The sequence below is a fragment of the Podarcis raffonei genome, chromosome 11, assembly GCF_027172205.1.
Source record: "Podarcis raffonei isolate rPodRaf1 chromosome 11, rPodRaf1.pri, whole genome shotgun sequence".
NCBI classification, from domain to species: domain Eukaryota; kingdom Metazoa; phylum Chordata; class Lepidosauria; order Squamata; family Lacertidae; genus Podarcis; species Podarcis raffonei.
This window is the reverse complement of record NC_070612.1, coordinates 15,560,658-15,579,747: the sequence shown is the minus strand read 5'-3', so window position 1 is coordinate 15,579,747 and position 19,090 is coordinate 15,560,658. Positions and strand designations below refer to the sequence as shown.

The window sequence follows — 19,090 nt, the reverse complement described above, 5'->3', positions numbered from 1 at the left end:
ATGAAGCTGGGTATTTTTAAAGTTGTAGAAAAGCTCTGTGAAATGTTAACACTGTCAAATATTCCAGTGATATCAATAATCTGCCTGTACGCTCATGCAAGGGAAAATGAAAGGGGTTCAGTAATAAAAGCATTAAAGCCAAGCACAATTGAAACTCCAAAAACAATTGAATTTCAAATCCCTAGTGCATCATTTCGCTAATGATCAATTACATAATGGTTGTCTAAATCCCACATCTAAGATGATTAAGGGTGAAAGGTTAATGATCTATGGAATTTAAGGCAGACCAGGTTATATTTAGAAGTTGCCATTTCTGTGAGGTGGACTTCTAAACGTATGGAATCTTAAATGCAACTTCTTTATGCTGGACAGTTCTTAGCAAAAAAAAAGTGTACATCAGGGAGCGGTCAACCTCCTTCCCTCCTTTAACACTTGGAACAAATACAATCTTTGCATAGGTGAAATACGCCTTTCAATACTGCTTTTTAAGCCAAATTGCATCAAATGCTAAAAGGTGTTTCTTGGCTGAGAACAGAATTTGTATGCATTTCAAGACTGGAATGAAACTTTTTACACAGAGAAGGGGGAAAAGCTGCCACTATGGAAATGTGTGATTAAGGGCACTTCTGGATTGTCACCATTTCCAGGTGGGATTCAATGACATACCAGCAAATTCAGGTAGTGCCATTGAAGTTGTTTTGGAGCTCTTGTGCAACAAACCCATCCACCATCCCCGACAATCAGACTTTGGGGGTAAGCAAAGTGATGGGGATACGCCCAGTAAAGTGTGGGATGACGCCTGTTTGGTCCAACATGGTATAACCTCCCCGCAAACAAATCAGAATGAATAAGCAGCTGGCAGCATCGCCCGCAAACCTTGTGCAAGCAAATCAGGATGGGTGCTCAATAACCAGGTCATCTGGAAAAGACCCTAGCCATCAAGAGAACTTGGTAATGGGCGCAACGTTCCCCCTCCCCTTGTAATATCTCGGTTTTACAGCTGAATAGGCCGAAGTTCACAGAGGTTAAATGACTTGCCAAAGGTCACACACTGAATCAGTGGATCAGGCTGGATTAAATGCCTTGTGACCCTACGGTTTTCCCTCTCTGGTTTTCCCTGTTTCCCTGTATTTGCGACTTCGTCAGACGCTCAGAATGCAGCAGTGCTGCCAAACTGTAAATTCTAGAAGTCTGCAAAGGACAAATGTGAGATAAAGCCCACAACCAAATAACCATGGACGTTATTCAGCCATGAAAGTGACAGCACTGGGGACAGGGAATCAAACTGATGATCTACACCAGGCTTCCTTGGCCATCCAGATGTTTTTGGCCTACAACTCCCATGATCCCTAGCTAGCAGGACCAGTGGTCAAGGATGCTGGGAATTGTAGTCTCAAAACATCTGGAGGGCCGAGGTTGAGGAAGCCTGATCTACACCATACCTTGAAAACACATAGCTCCACCCCATCCCCCAAGAATCATGGGAATTATGGTTTAGCCCCATACAGAGCTATAATTCCCAGCATCCTCAAAAAAATATAGTTTCCAGGATTCTTTGAGGGAATCATAGAATTGTAGAGTTTGAAGTGACCCTGAGGGTCATCAAGTCCAATCCCCTGCAATGCAGGAATCTCAACTAAAGCATCCATGACAGGTGGCCATCCAATCTCCGCTTAAGGAAGGAGAGTCCACCAGCTTCCGAGGGAGGCTGTTTCACTGTTGAGCAGCTCCTACTGTCAGAAAGTTCTTTCTGATGTTTAGTCGGAATCTCCTTTCTTGTAACTTGTAAGCCATTGGTTTGGATCCTACCCTTTGAATTAGGAAAAAACAAGCTTGCTCCATGGGATAGCCCTTTAGATATTTGAAAATCTCCTTCATATCTCCTCTCAGTCTTCTCTTATCAATGCTAAACATACCCAACTCCCTCAACCGTTCCTCACATGTCTCGTTTCCTAGACCCTTGATCATCTTTGTCGCCCTCCTCCACACATGTTCCAGCTTGTCAGTAAGCTTCTGAGCTTTGGTCTGCCTGACCTTGTCCATACAGCTGTTGACTACACGACTATACTCTTCCTTTGCCATTTCTCTTTTCCTCCATTTCTTATACATGCCCTTCTTAAATCTCAGTTCATCTGTAAGCTCTTTATGCAGCCACACTGGTTTCTTAGAGGCCTACCACTTTTCTTCCTTGTGGGAATGGTCTGGATTTGTGCTTTCAGTACTTCACCTTTAAGAAACTTCCATCTATCTTGGATTCTCTTCTCTTTGAGTATTTCTGACCATGGGAGATCATTTGGTAGTTCTTTAAGCATTCTGAAAACGGCTTTCTTAAAATTCAGAGTGCATGTTGAACTACGCTTAACCTTCCCTCGCCTCTGTATAATGAAACCCAAGAGCAGTGGCGTAGCGTGGGTTGTCAGCACCCGGGGCAAGGCAAGTAATTTGCGCCCCCTAACCCGTGGATTTGTGCCCCCCAACCCTAACCCCCAGATGTTGCGCCCAGTGCGGCCGGCCCCCCCTGCACCCCCCACACTACGCCACTGCCCAAGAGGACACAATCACTTCCTCCCAAGGTTCCCTGTACTTCTACTTCATTGATCAGCTCCTTCCTGTTGGCGAGGACCAGGTCTAAGATAGATCCCCTTGTTGCTCCTCCCACTTTCTGGGAAATGAAATAGTCAGCGAGGCAATAGAGGAATTTGTTGGACCTTACATTCTTGGCAGAGATACCCCAACAGATACTGGGGTAGTTGAAGTCTCCCATGACTACTATATCTCTCCTTTTTGAATGTTTGGCAATCTGCTGTAGGAAAGCATCTTCCAAATATCCAGTTTGGCTTAGAGGTTTATAGCAGACACACTGAAAGGTCGCAGCTGTTTCTCTCTCTTACAATTTTTACCCATATACTCTCCATCAGCCTTCCATGCTCCAGGTCATGGTTCTCTTCACATGTATACGCACCCTTTACATATAATGCTACTACTCCTCTCTTTCTGTCTGGTCTATTCCTTTTTAATAGGTTATGCCCCTCGATTTCTATATTCCAGCTATGAGTCTCCCCCACCAGGTTTCAGTAATGCCTGATGTCAGGGAACTGCCATCAGTGCCGGAGGGAGAGAGCGAAATCCAGAGGGATTCCGAAGAGCGTCCCGGGAATGGGAGAGGCAGCCCATCTTCTGGGGAAGAGAATCAGTGTGGCACCAGTGGAGAAGGGGGGCAGATGGGGGAATCGGCGAGGCGGTCCCATGACTCCTTGCTGGGGACCAGCGGGGAGAGTAGAGGTCCTCCGCTGCCTACGCCCTCCTTGCGCAGAAGGCTTCCGCGCAGGCAGAGTAGGAGGAGACTAGGCATCAAAGAGCTTCTTTGCTGGAAGAAGTTTAAGAAACGCCCACTGACGGATTCTGCCAGCGATTGAGACAGCCACGGGAGAGTGGCTGTCCGGACAGGAAAGGTTCACTCAGGCAACCCAGCCAGGTGTTTGCACCGGCTTACGCACGAGCAACCCCTAGAACCACTACACCTATTAGGCCACATTTGCAAAGAAGCAGCTTCCTTCTGAACTCCCATCTTTGCATATCTCTCCAGTATCTCTCATGCAGTATGGTGCTACATATCCAGTAGAAGTCTTCTGCTAAAAGCCACCCCTTGACTGGTGATTGAGGAAGGCACCATTCCAACCTCCCCTTGAACTTTGCCTTCCTTCCACACCCATCCAAAGGCCTTCACTTCCCAGTTTCAGAAGCATGGCTTTAAGCTAAGTGCTTCCTAGAGGCCCAAAGCAATGCACATGTCCCTATGAACATCCATGTTCAGAGACAGTAGGTGCTAAGAATACCATTCTTCATCTTGCCTATCTTAGGGGCTTCCTTAAAGCCAGTCCTGGAAGCAGGATGCTGCAGTAGATGGAACTAATGTGTGGTCCAGCACAGCTCTTTAGATGCTGCCCAACTACTAGTGTGGTGTAGTGGTTAAGAGCGGTAGACTCGTAATCTGGGGAACCGGGTTTGCTTCCTCGCTCCTCCACATGCAGCTGCTGGGTGACCTTGGGCCAGTCACACTTCTCTGAAGTCTCTCAGCCCCACTCACCTCACAGAGTGTTTGTTGTGGGGGAGGAAGGGAAAGGAGAATGTTAGCCGCTTTGAGACTCCTTTGGGTAGTGATAAAGCGGGATATCAAATCCAAACTCTTCTTCTTCTACTACTAGTATAGTTGATGTATGTTCATTTCACTGAATGCTAGTTGCTGGAGGGAGCTATTGCCTTCACGCTCTGCTGCTGGACTTCCCAGAGGCATCTAGCTGGCCACTGTGAGAACAGGATACCCCTGGTCTGACCTGGAAGGGCTCCACTTATGTTCTTGCTTATTTATTTATACAATTTATATGAAATAGTCTCAAAATCGCAGTACTTTGAAACCTTGAGGTCCGTTCTTAACCTGAAACTGTTCTTAACCTGAGGTACCAGTTTAGCTAATGGGGCCTCCCGCTGCTGCCACGCCACTGCTGTGCGATTTCTGTTCTCATCCTGAAGCAATCTTCTTAACCCGAAGTACTATTTCTGGGTTAGCGGAGTCTGTAACCCGAAGGTCTGTAACCCGAGGTACCACTGTACAAAAAAAAATAAAAATCAGTTAAAACTATGAAATCAAACTTCAGTTAAAATGCCTGCTGGGTGAGATAGATAGATAGATAGATAGATAGATAGATAGATAGATAGATAGATGATAGATAGATGATATGTTGGACCTCCTCTGGATGGGAGTTCTACAAAACTGGGCTCCCAGTACTAAACACATGGCTTCTGGTGGATCCAAGCCATGGGAGACCAGTAACAGTGGCTCCTCCAAAGACCAGGTCTGAGACAGCTCAGTTGGCATGAGACTCATAATCTCAAGGTTGTGGGTTCGAGCCCCAAGTCGGGCAAAAGATTATCTGCATTGCAGGGGGGTTGGACTAGATGACCCTCATGTTTCCAACTCTATGATTCTATGATCTCAGTAACTGGGCTGGGATATATGGGATTAGGCAGTCCTTGAGGTACCCTGGGCCCAAATGGTTAAGGCTAGAAATGGGTTAGTGTGTAATGCAGCCCAGAGACTAAGGAGGAGGACTCATTGTTGAGAGCTGGTTGCTGGGAGTAAAGTACAGTTCACAATATTCTTTGGGATTTTGGGGGGGGGTGTGCTTTAAGTGCATGGTGTGCATGTAATCATTTCCTTCATTATGTTATTAGAATATTTATCTTGCGCTTGTGTGGTTTAAGCAATGTCTTCTTCTGTGGTGCGGCCTTCCTTGCCAATTTCTTAGCCATCCATGATGACAAAACCTCCCATATCTGTTCCCAGGATGGAAAGAGATGCAGCCTTTGCAACAAAAAAGGCCGAGAGAGCCGTCCTGAGGGTCCATTTGCGAGAGAAGTACAGACTCCCTAAGGTAAGATCAGATGTGTTTGGGATTTGGTTTTTTTAAAGCAAACTTTTGTTTTAATGTTTTCCCTCTGCCCTCTGACTCAGTAGCCCAGGAGCTGGCAAACTAAGGTCTGTGGGCCGGATCAGGCCTAATTGCCCTCTGGATCCTGCCCGTGGATGGTCCTGGAATCACCGCTTGGGTCGGCATGATCGTTTGTGCTGCGCCATATATTTTTTTTGCAATTTTTTTCAGGCACCATTTTTTGCCATTCCCCACCCCTTCACACACACTGCGGCGCCACCTCCTCCCTCCCTCTTCTTGGCTTCTCCCCGCCCTGCTGGGCTTTGATTGGTGCCAGCCAATCCGAAGCCTCGCCGCCTGCGCGCTGAGGTGCAGCCCAGACTCACCACCTGCCTGCCAGCCTCTCCGTCCATGGCCACGCAGTGGGCATCGTGAGGGGCACATTGCGGGGCTTCAGCTGGAGCTTGGCGTGCCTGCTGGCCCTGCGCCTGGCGCCCAGGAAATCTGGCCCGGAAAGGAGAGGCGCCTCCACCTCCGCCGGCTCCCAACCACAGGCAGAGTGGAGGAGGAGGAAGGAAAGCAGGGGCAGGGGTTGGGGGAGAGAGAGAAGCCCCCTTCCGCTGCACGTGTGTGCAGTCCAGCCCACCACAAGGTCTGAGGGACGGTGAACCGGCCCCCTCATAAAAAAGTTTGCTGACCCCTGCAGTAGCCCATCATTTTTAAACAAAATGTAAAATGTCCCTTGTTGGGGTTGCAATCAGTACAAGAGGGAACAACATAGATTGTTTAACTATTAACCTAAAGATATATATGTGTGTGTGTTCTTGCCTACTTATCTGTGTGGAGAGAGGGAGAGAGAGAATACATATACATATACATATACATATACATATACATATACATACATTTAGAAGACATCTGAAGGGATGTTTTTAATGTGTGACATTTTAATGTATTTTTTATCTTTGTTGGAAGCCGCACAGAGTAGCTGGGGAAACCCAGCCCGATGGGCAGGGTATAAATAATAAATTATTATTATATATACATACACACACACACACACACACACACACACACACACACATATATATATATATATATATATATAATATATTACACACACACACACATATGTGGAAAAGTACGGTAGAATTGTTGTCCTCTCCAACCTGATTTACCAGAACCCCCTGACTGTTTTCAGCAACAGGTTGAAGATTTCTTTTTCGGTGTCCCTTCTCCTGTACATTAAGCAGCACCCTGGGATATAAAAACAAAGCGAGTGACACCTTTTAGGGAGAGAGGGCTAGTTTTCAGAGGGCAGTCCTCTGTTCAAAGATGGAGGGCTGCTCAGTCCAGGCCTGGTTTAAAGATAAAGAACCATTACTTAGGGAGAGCAGGTGAGGCCCCTAAGTTGCCCATTAGCAGTGAGCACCCTGGCAGCATGTTGTACAGGCACACAGATCACACACTCGCTGTATTTTCCACTAGTCTTTTCCACTATAGTGCTATTTAAATTATTTCTCAATTTGCATGTGTATACATTTAAAGATGCCTATGCGAATTGAATGCGAATTCCCTGCCCCACTTTTGTCCTCTTTCTTGGCAATGTATATAAACTGAGATCTTCAGTGCTGCTGATGCCTTGGGGGTGAAGGGAGGGGAGAGCAACTGCAAATAGTCTTCCACTTGCCTTTGCCTACCCCTTTCCCTCCCCCCAAATCCACAGTATATCCAACCTTTCGTTAAAATGCAACATCTCAAAGAAAACAGACCAAACCCATAAAACCACACCTGAAAAACAGCAACAATTCGGCAGCAGAAACACCAGTTCCATACATCAGCCGCCTCCAGAGGCCCGAGGGAAAGAATATGTATAAACCTGACACTGAAAGGCTGTTATTGGAGGCGGGGGGGGGGGGGACATGACACAACTGTCTGCAGTGGAAGGGAGTTCCGCAGCCAGGATGCCATAACACCCTGAACCAAGTCTAATGCAGACTTAACGTTCTGCCACCCACTAACATACAAATGGGAATGTCTTAAAAGGTGTGTATCTGAACATTAGTGGAAGCAGGTAAGGTGAATGGCAAAGCTACCTGGGGAGCCTAATGCCTTTTCAACGGGAAGTTTAAAGCTTTATATAAGTCGGAAGTGTTTTTCATCACCAGGCCAGAACATTGCGTGACTACAGTCTGCAATCGAATGACATGATGGCTAAATCTTGGTTATTAGGTTTTAACAGCTGGACTTAGTTTCTAAGTATAGAGAGAGAGGCTGTGTGACTTTCTGTCTGTATTTTGTTTACTGTTCAGCAGTATAAAGCTACAAGAAAAATCCTGTGTTAGTAGTTCAGCTCACATTCTGAGAATATTGTTACACATGCTCCAATTCAAGCAGTAAGATTTGGTAGGTACCAGTTCTTACTCTAAGGTTTCTCTTGCCACATAAGGAGCCTACAAGCTTGAAATTTGAAGTTTGAATCCTAGAGTTGGAAGGGACCACAAGGATCATCTAGTCCAACCCCCTGCAATGCGGGAATCTTTCACCCGGTTTGGGACACGAACCCATTACCCTAAGATTACGAGTCTCATGCTTGACTTATGCACAAAGCATAAATGGATTGCAATAGAAGCCATGCACTAATCAATAAAACAGGCCCTATAAAACAGCAGCAAAACTTCAGCAGCTAAAACTTACCACCAATAGACAGAAAAATAACCACAATCCATCAGATGCCTGGGGAGAAGAGAGTTTTTCACGTGTTGCGAAAAGGATGTTAATGATGGTGCCAGGCAGACCTTGCTGGGAAAAGCATTCCACAAGTGGGGAGCCACAACCGAAAAGGCTCTCACCTTGTCACCATCCTTCAAACTTGCTGGCAGGGAGGGCACCTGGAGGATAACCTGAGAGGAAGAGCAAAGGGTCTGGATGGGTTCATATGGGAAAAGAGGGGTGAGAAAAACGGTAGCTTGGTATTGAAACATTGTTTATTGTCTGCATTAGTCGAAAGCTCACTTTTGCTGTGCCGTCTTAGAAGGGGCATGGTTAAGGAGGTGCGTCTATGGGAGCGGTCATGAAGGGCACCTGCACTTCAGCATGTATCACTTTGCCACTGGTTGGCACAGGATATGCCTGGTCAGGATTGGACCAAACCATCAATTGTGTGTATGTGTGTGGTGGGGTCCAGCCCAGCCACAATCTCATAATGATGTTGTTCCAGGTGGGCATGTTCTTTAGGACTAATTCCAAAAGCTGCAGATCCACAGGGGTGGCAGCCTTGTGTGGCCAACATGGAGAGCCCAGACACATAGAATTGTACACACACAAGTAGGAATTCAATGCTGTGCTAAGGTCATCATTCCGTCAGGTCAAGCATTTCAGTTTACCAGACAAAACGATGGCCCTTTCCTCCCTCTGTGCACTGTTCCAAACATTCTCTGACTCACCCCAAGACAATTTTGGTGGGGCATAGGGGAAGAGATGGGGGTAAAGGGCTTCTGCTGATGGCACTCACTACTTGAACCCCACCCATAACCTCTCCTTTCCAGATATCCTGCTGAAGGCTTGAATGCCAGTGGGGCTGGTTCAATGGCCATAGTGCTACAGTTCCCTATCCATTTGTTTACAGACCAAAAGGAGCAAAGAGGCCTATATCGTTGTGAGTTTGTTGTCTGGTTACACTGCAAATGGGCCTATCACCACTGTTTTGACTCCAGGAGTTTGCAGATACCAGACCTTCGATGTGTCCCTATTTTCCAGGGACGTCCCTGATTTAGAGAATCTGCCCCAGTTTCGGATCAATCCTGGAATGTCCCCCTTTTCCTTAGGATGTCTCTATTTTCACTGGAGAAATGTTGGAGGGTATGGCGTTATCTGCATGGCTGTCAAAGCTTCCTATTTTTAAAGGGAAATTCCCTTATAGGATTCCTCACAAGAAAAGGGAAAAGTTGACAGCGATGGTTATCTGACCCCCAAGCCATCTGAAAACAATCCTGTATAAGGAAGTTCTTTAATGTTTAATGTTTTATTACCTTTTTTATATCTGTTGGAAGCTGCCCAGAGTGACTGGGGCAACCCAGTAAGATGTGTGGGGTATAAATAGTAGAATTATCATTATGGAATGGAACGTCCCTATTTTCACCAGAGGAATGTTGGAGGGTATTAAATACTTAAAGCTTTCCTAAGAGCTGTGGGATGGTCCTCAGAATGGACACTTCACTTGAAGTGGTGAATCTTCGATGAGTGCACTTGGCAGGTCTGTGTGAGAAACAACCGTTACAAAGAGGAGATGAGAAAGCGCAAGAGACATGAATTAAGTCAAGAATTGCACAGTGGCATATCACTGTGGTGTAACAGTTAGTATTGGACCAGGACTTGGGAGATCTGGGTTTGAATCTGCACTCAGCCATGAAGATCACTGGGTAGCCTTGGGCCAGCCACTGTCTCTCAGAACAGCCTACCTCACAGGGTTGTTGCGTGAGGATAATGGGGTTGGTGAGAACCAAGTACACCACCCTAGGTTCCTTGGAGGAAAAGGTGGGACATAAATGTAATAATAAATTAAAATAAATAGAGCCCAATTGTCAAGAGTTGTGCGCAACAGAGAGGCACTGGCAGATCCAGGGTAACCCCAATGTTTGCAGAAGCACAACATTTTGTTGTTGTTGTTTAGTCGTTTAGTCGTGTCCGACTCTTCGTGACCCTATGGGCCAGAGCACGCCAGGCACTCCTGTCTTCCACTGCCTCCCACAGTTTGGTCAAACTCATGCTGGTAGCTTCAAGAACACTGTCCAACCATCTCTTCCTCTGTCGTCCCCTTCTTCTTGTGCCCTCCATCTTTCCCAACATCAGAGTCTTTTCCAGGGAGTCTTCTCTTCTCATGAGGTGGCCAAAGTACTGGAGCCTCAGCTTCAGGATCTGTCCTTCCAGTGAGCACTCAGGGCTGATTTCCTTAAGAATGGAGAGGTTTGATCTTCTTGCAGTCCATGGAACTCTCAAGAGTCTCCTCCAGCATTGATGCTTCAAAAGCATCAATTCTTCGGCGATCAGCCTTCTTTATGGTCCAGCTCTCACTTCCATATACAGTATAGATATCTATCATCTCTCTCTTTCTATCTATCTATATCTATCATCTATCTATCTATCTATCATCTATCTATCTTCTATCTATCTATCTATCTATCTATCTATCTATCTATCTATCATCTATCTATCATCTATCTATCATAGATAGATAGATAGATGATAGATAGATAGATGGATAGATAGATAGATAGATAGATAGATAGATGATAGATAGATAGATAGATAGATAGATAGATGATAGATATAGATAGATAGAAAGAGAGAGATGATAGATAGATAGTGGGGGGAATCTAAGTGGGAAACTGCCAAATACAGCCCAGAGAGGACTAAGGCAGAAAGCAGGCAGACTGTTGAGAGGGAGTATGAAAGAACTGAAAACCAAATGTGCACACAACTGGGGCTGATGGACGTTGTAGGCCAAAACATCTGGAGAGGTAGATTTAGCCTCATACGTATTTTGGACTTGAGCAAATGGAACATCATAATTTTGTCTTTATGATCAGTTTACTAACTGATATAAATAGTGGAAGGAACCCTTGGGCATCCTGAACATTTTAAGACAGGGATGGGGAACCCCTGGCTCCCCAGATGCTGAACTCCAATTGCCATCAGCCCTGCATGGCAAATGATGAGGGAGGATGGAATTTGTAGCAGTCCATCAACATCTGGAAAGCCACATGTTCCCCACCCCCTGATTTAAGGCGTTGCCAAAAGAGGGAATTGATTTACCTGGGGCAAGAAAACTGGGGCCGTCCTTAGGTGAAGGAAATGGAAAAGTAAATGCTTCATGTATAAAACATGGCATTCTTCAAAGGTTTAAAATGCTCCGTTCCTCAAACCACTCAGCCAAATGAATGTGGTGCACTTTGAAATTCCCTTTCCCGTTGTAATGCTCCCGTTTAATCCAGTGGTAATGCAAGCAAAATTCAGAGCCATTTGAATCAGGGAGACGGATACATTAGTTTAATTGGGGATTAAACCAAATTCATCTTCCTACTTCTGACCGCAGTGAACGTGCATATCCACACTGCAAGCTCAAACTGGCTTAGGGAACTCTGGGAATTATACTTCTCTGAGGGGCAAGAGGAATCTGGATCAGAAATTGCTCAGCACTTCGCGGGGCTACATTTCCCTGACTTTAGTTTACATTGCTTTGGGGGGGGGATGGGTCTAGTAGACCCAATTTGAGTCGCACAACTCAAATTGATTAATTTTTTTGTTGGATATATTTCAGCAACCCTAAATTTTGAGAGTCAATAGCACAGATGTTGTAAACAATCCCATTAAATAAGATAATGGTAGTTACTCAGAGCTTGTTGGGGGTTGTGGAGGGGTCCCCATAACAATTCAAGCTTCAGGGCCCCCCAAAATGGATGTCCACCACTGCTAGGACCCCATGGTGATTTTGTTTATCACTTGTATCTCTCTGCGCAGCTCAGTAGTTCTATACCTGATAGGCATCAAAGGGGTTGGTCTTCCAGATATGTAGACCAAAAAGAGCAGATCCCCATTTGTCATGTGTTTGTGGCATTGCTAGAGTTACAATGAAGTCCAAGAAACGAACACAGATAATAATAATAAAATTTTATTTATATCCCGCCCTCCCCAGCCGAAGCCAGGCTCAGAGCGGAGAACAACAGTAAAATGATACAACATTCTAAAATCATTTCATTATAAAATCAGTTCAAATCAGATTAATGGCAACCATTGGGCTAGAGTTCTGTGAGGATTGGCAGAGGAAGGGGTTAGGCTGTGCCCTGGCCAAAGGCCAGGCGGAACAACTCTGTCTTGCAGGCCCTGCGGAAAGATGTCAAGTCCCACAGGGCCCTAGTCTCTTGTGACAGAGCGTTCCACCAGATTGGAGCCACAGCTGAAAAAGCCCTGGCTCTGGTTGAGGCCAGCCTAACCTCTCTGTGGCCTGGGACCTCCAAGATAAGCCCAACCATCGCTGCCACCAAAACTAAAAGAAGCCTCTCCAGACATCTTGTTTATTATGCATTCATGATTGCTTGTGCTCGTGATGGTATTGGGGCAGTTACATGTGATCCCATTTTTATTTTATTTTTTGTATATAATTTTTATTAGTTTTCTTTTCTAACAACAAATATCAAAATCATTTCCAAACATACATTCTACATCGCCCCCCCCCTCCCGTTGACATCCTTCAGCTACCCCTCTGGTTTGTTACATCAAATGATACAATCTGCTATTCCTTATCTGTCAAAATGTTATTACAATGTTATTCTTCATTCATTTTGTTAAATAAAGTTGTGAATGTTTATTCAAATCCTGCGACCGAGTCCATTTCTTTCAGTTGTTTCTGCAGATAGTTTATGAAAGGTTCCCATTCTTTTTTAAAATCACTATTGTCTTTTTCATGTAGCTTATCCGTTAGCTTTGCTAATTCTGCATAGTTCTTCGATTTTTCCTGCCATTGTGCTTTCGAAGGTATTTCTCCAGTCTTCCAGTTTCGTGCTATTAGGATTCTTGCTGCTGTTGTTGTGTACTTGAATATTTTCCATTTCTCTTTCAGCATCCTTGATCAGAAATACCTATTAAAAATGCTTCTGATTTTTTTAACAAACGTCATTTTAAACATTTTTTTTCAGTTTGTTATATATCATCTCCCAATTTTTTTTTATGATACTACATATGATAAAAGGTACCCTCCTTATTTTTACATCTCCAACAGTTATTTGATTCTGTTCTATACATTTTGGCCAACTTAATCAGTGTTATATGCCATCTATACATCATTTTCATGTAATTCTCTTTCAATAAAATACAGTCTGTGAATTTCATATTTACTTTCCAAAGTTTTTCTCATTCTTCAAATTGTATATTATGCCCACATCTTGTGCCCACTTAATCATTACTGACTTAACTTCTTCCTCCTTAGTTTCCCATTCCAATAACAAACTTTACGCTTTCTTAAGTAATGTGAAATTGTCATGTATTATCTCTCTTTGGAATCTAGAAATTGTATAACCAAATCCTTTCTTATTATCTTCCTTAAAGATTTCATTTATCTGTCTATGCTGTAGCCAGCTTTGAAGGTATTCCTTCAACTCCTCATAATCCTTTAATTTTAGCTTTCCTTCCTGTTCAATTAATAGATCTCTATATGTTGGCCATATTTCTTTCTTTGTTGTAATTTTAAATGATAGTGCTTCAATAGGTGATAACCACCATGGAGTTTTTTCTTCTAATATTTTTCCCAAACTTTTATTAAAGATTTTCTTATTATATGATTGTGAAATCCTTTATGTACTTTGGTTTTTCCATACCACAAATATAGATGCCTGCCAAATCTGTTATCATGTCCCTCCAGTTCTATTGCCGCCTCTTTCTCCAATTTGATCCAATCCCGAATCCAAGTAAGGCATGCTGCTTCATAATAAATTATGAAATCTGGAAGGGGAAAGCCCCCTCTTTCTTTTACATCTGTAAGTATTTTATGTTTTATTCTTGGTCTTTTCCCCCTCCAGATAAATTTTGAAATACATTTTTGCCATTTTTTGAAGCAGATGCTATTACTTTTTATTGGTATTGTTTGAAAGAGGAACAACATTTTTTGCAATGTATTCATTTTAATTGCTGCAATTCTTCCTAAAAAAGAAAGAGTCATCCTACTCCAAATTTCTAGATTCCTTTTCATTTCATTCCACATTTTTTCATAATTTTCTTTATATATATTGAGATTCCTGTTTGTTAACCATATTCCTAAATACTTTACTTTTTTATGGCTTTCTATATCCAAACTCTGGGAGAGTTCCATCTTTTCTGATTCTCTAAGATTTTTGACCAATAATTTAGTTTTGTTTTTATTCAATTTAAACCCTGCCATTTGTCCATACTTTTGGGTGTTTTTCTATCACTTTAGGGAGAGGGTGGCGCTGTGGGTTAAACCACAGAGCCTAGGACTTGCCGATCAGAAGGTCACAGTTTGAATCCCTGCGACAGGGTGAGCTCCCATTGCTCAGTCCCTGCTCCTGCCAACCTAGCAATTTGAAAGCACGCCAAAGTGCAAGTAGATAAATAGGTACTGCTCTGGCAGGAAGGTAAACAGCATTTCCGGGCGCTGCTCTGTTTTGCCAGAAGCGGCTAAGTCATGCTGGCCACATGACCCGGAAGCTGTACGCCGGCTCCCTTGGCCAATAAAGCCAGATGAGCAATAAAGCCAGAGTCGGTCACAACTGGACCTAATGGTCAGGGGTCCCTTTACCTTTACCTTTACAGTGGTACCTCGGGTTACATACGCTTCAGGTTACAGACTCCGCTAACCCAGAAATAGTACTTTGGGTTAAGAACTTTGCTTCAGGATGAGAACAGAAATCGTGCTCCAGCGGCGCAGCAGCAGCGGGAGGCCCCATTAGCTAAAGTGATGCTTCAGGTTAAGAACAGTTTCAGGTTAAGAACGCACCTCTAGAACGAATTAAGTACTTAACCCGAGGTACCACTGTACTGTAATTACCAAATCATCTACAGATGATTTGCCTATCCCAGTTTTAATATTATTTGTGCCTGAAAACCTTCAGGGCAGTCATACAGTACTGCTTAGTTTCCAATCAGTACATGTCCTGCGACTTCTTGCTGAAACCCTGGAACATGTCATAGCACCAATGTTCTGGTTCCAGATTATAACGCCTTAACCCTTGTCAGTCTATTCCCACTTTTTTCCTGCCTTAGTGACCAACAGCATCAAGCCAAAATCCAATTCAAGATGCACTTGTCCAAATAATCAATGAAACAAGCTTTTACAATGTCAGGATAGCAGTGTTAAGTGTTGGTACTGATATTTTTCCTGCACCATGCTTTGGTTTTTAAAAATAATAATAATTGAATTAAGTATTTATCTGAAGCGATGGCCCAATTAAGTGCTCGGAAGTTTTCTCTGCAGCCTTTTGGTTTCTGTATAAATTAAGCTTTGGTAATGACATTAACAATCCACAGGGAATCTGACACATTCAGAAATGTCCTCAGGTAACCAATTATTGAATCCTCGGGGTCCTTCATTCATAATTGCTTAAGGTTACAATCACCGAGGCTATGGAACAGCAGGGGGAAAGCGTTAAACTTGGGCCCATGCGCAGGCACCTTGTTAAGACGCAACTTAAAGAAAAGTTAAGAAAAAAATCTTCGCAGGAGCTGTCAGGTCTCGTAATGTTCACTTTGCCAGACCTTGGGGGTTGGGAACCATTTTTCTCAGGGCGCATGGAGGCGGAGAAGTCTATTGGCATCCAACTTCCACCGCAAATCATGCTCTATAGGCTAAAATAAAGTAACGGACAAGTAGGGTGCAAAACATGACCGGCGTACATTTCTTCAAACCCACCGACACAATGAATTCTGCTTTTACCCAAATGTGGATGTGCTTGATGAGGGCAAAGGACAAGCTTGCAGATTGTGTGGTGATGTGCCGCCCCCCCCCCCCATTTTTCAATACATCCCCCTGCCTGTAAGTAGGGATGGACACATTTGCCAATGTTGGTTTCTCTCGGTTTCTCGTTTTTCCCCGTCTGAAGCTCATTTGCATCCGTTTCCCTTAATAGAATGCATTACTGCATATTTTGAATTATGGTGCTGGAGGAGACTCTTGAGAGTCCCATGGACTGCAAGAAGATCAAACATGTCCATTCTTAAGGAAATCAGCCCTGAGTGCTCACTGGAAGGACAGATCCTGAAGCTGAGGCTCCAATACTTTGGCCACCTCATAAGAGAAGACTCCCTGGAAAAGACCCTGATGTTGGGAAAGATGGAGGGCCCAAGGAAAAGGGGACGACAGAGGACGAGATGGTTGGATAGTGTTCTCGAAGCAACAGCATGAGTTTGACCAAACTGCGGGAGGCAGTGGAAGACAGGAGTGCCTGGCGTGTTCTGGTCCATGGGGTCACGAAGAGTCAGACACGACTAAATGACTAAACAACAACTGCATATGCACTGTCATGCACACTTTCCCCTCGTGTACGTGCATTTGTACAAACAAACAGAATTTGAAGAAGGGCAGATTTTGAACTATGGCTGCATTTTGGCTGCGTATTGTTTGAAGAAGTGCAAATTACATTAAAAGGTGAAATGAACTGAATCTCCCCAGGATTGCCACCTGTAATCTTGATTTGTTCAACACAACCACCCAGAGCCTGCTGCTTTTTAAAAGCATCTTCTCCCACTTTCCCTTGTTGCCTCTGATCCCATGAGAGCACCTATGGTTTGCTCCCTCTCTTTTCCTTCAAATTTTTCATGTGGCCTCTGGGTCAGCATCATTCGGATACAGCTTAGCAGGACTGCAGATTTACTGTACAGCAGGGCAAGGTGGCCTAGGCTGGATTCAAACTGGTTTATTTCCCGTCATAGAGTCCCATCAGGAGAAAATGGTTGCGGCAATTGGTATTAAGGAGAAAATATATGTATTGGGGTGCATATTGATATACCTATGTCATAGAATAGACCCCAAGGAGCATCTAGTCAAAGTCCTGCAATGCAAGAGTCTCTAACCTCTCCTGGTATGTCCCACGGAGGACCTTACGGTCTTCAAATAAAAACATCTTGGAGGTCCCAGGCCACAGGGAGGTTAGGCTGGCCTCAACCAGAGCCAGGGCTTTTTCGGCCATGGCCCCGATCTGGTGGAACGCTCTGTCACAAGAGACTAGGGCGCTGCGGGACTTGACATCTTTCCGCAGGGCCTGCAAGACAGAGCTGTTCCACCAGGCCTTTGGCCAAGGCACAGTCTGACCCCCTCTCTCCTTCTGTAATCTTCATAGAACTCTAGCCCAGTGGTTGCCATTAATTTGATTCTGAATTGATTTTAGAATGTATTTCAATTAATTGACTGTGATTTTATGTAAACTGTGCTATTTTTATTGTTGTTAGCTGCTCTGAGCCTGGCTTTGGCTGGGGAGGGCAGGATATAAATAAAATTATATTATTATTATTAAAGCACTCAGGACAGATCAATTAGCAGGGAGTTTCAGAGCATAGGAGGAAGACTGAATCATGGAAAATATGGAACCAACATTACATGGCACTTCTACAAGTGCAAGTTCCACAGACTGAAGTGGCCATGGGGCATATCCTTCAGGTAAACTGGTCCCAACAGCAGTGTGAGGATCAAATCCAGATATTTTCTTCTTCCTCTTTGACCCTCCTGCCACACTTCATGCAGGCTGTCAGCTTCATTCATTTTCTCCTCCTCCCTGCCCCCCTTTTTAGCGCTTGGCATGTTTCTCTGATCAAAGTTTCTTTTGTGCTTTTTAAAAGTGTATATTGATTGTTGCTAGGTGCTTTTATACACTGTTTTTAAAGCGGAACTTGCAAATCTTTAGAATAAAATGTTAAATCAAGACCCTACTTTGCAGTTGATGCAAAAGGACAACAGTGGTACCTCGGGTTACAGACGCTTCAGGTTACAGACTCCGCTAAACCAGAAATAGTACCTCGGGTTAAGAACTTTGCTTCAGGATGAGAACAGAAATCACGCAGCGGGAGGCCCCATTAGCTAAAGTGGTACCTCAGGTTAAGAACAGTTTAAGGTTAAGAACGGACCTCCAGAACGAATTAAGTTCTTAACCCGAGGTACCACTGTATCTGAGAATACAATATTGGTCTTTTCTTGTTGCCTAAACCAGTCTTCCCCAGCCTGCAGGCTTTTGATGGAAGCTGTAGTCAAAAACATCTGGAGGGTACCAGCTTGGAGAGCAGGGGTGTCAACTCCTGGGGGCTGAGGCTGCCCCGAATATTTTTGGGGTGGGGGACAGCAGCGGCGGAGCAAGCTGATTGGGTGCCTAGGGTGGCGTGTGTGCCCTGTGCCCAGGGGTAGGGCCAGCCGGGGCAGGACACTCTGCGGGGCCTCCAAGGATTCTTCCTTTGGGTAAAAGGGGGAGGCAGCAGGTGGACCGTTTGGGGCAGTGCGCACGAGCCTGCGGGCGTCCAAGCCACCGCGTCACTCCCAGGAGAGATGTGTGGCTCGGTTGTGCTGCAGGCCCCGCGGTGAGGGCCGCCTGGCATTTTGTCACCACCCTCAGTGGTGACACCCGGGGCGGCCCACCCCCACCACGCCCCCCAATGTCCAAAAAGCGTGGAGGTGAACTGGCTCCTCCCAGTTCACCCCATCATCCTTACAAGCTGGCGCCTCTTGGCTTGGCCTAAACAAACACAGCCCCAAACACCACTTTCAGTCCTGTTGCAGATTTGAGCTCCTGACAACATGTGTGTTAACTATGTGCAAAAGCAGAACTACAGTGAAGAAATAGTGCGATTGCTTCATTGCATGTCAGACTTTGTGACTCAGGGCCAAATTAGAAGTGACGTTAGTTCCGTGAATGTAGTAAACGTGCACTTTAAAAAAATATGTAAAAAAATATGGAGGAAATCTGGTTCCCCTCAATTTGCTTGCTTCATCCAGGCAGAATCAGAAATCCTCTACTCATTTGCTATGCCTCAGCTTGCAAGAGAGAGGAATACTAACTTTTACTTAAACTGGCAAACATTCAGCTCAAGGGTAATGAACTTTCTGCCACTGATTCTGCAGAAAATCGAATAGAACCAGGCTGCAGAAGAATCTGGCACCAGAATCCATT

At 44.6% G+C, this 19,090-nt stretch overlaps 1 protein-coding gene across 1 annotated transcript in view; it reads left to right on the top strand.

Annotated features, from left to right (window-relative positions):
• CPLX4 (complexin 4) overlaps positions 1-19,090 on the top strand; it is a 32,180-nt gene that overhangs the window by 1,654 nt on the left and 11,436 nt on the right. The window contains exon 2 of the mRNA XM_053408548.1: positions 5,345-5,432. Coding sequence (XP_053264523.1) covers positions 5,345-5,432 — 88 coding nt within the window. The remainder of the gene's footprint in view (positions 1-5,344; positions 5,433-19,090) is intronic.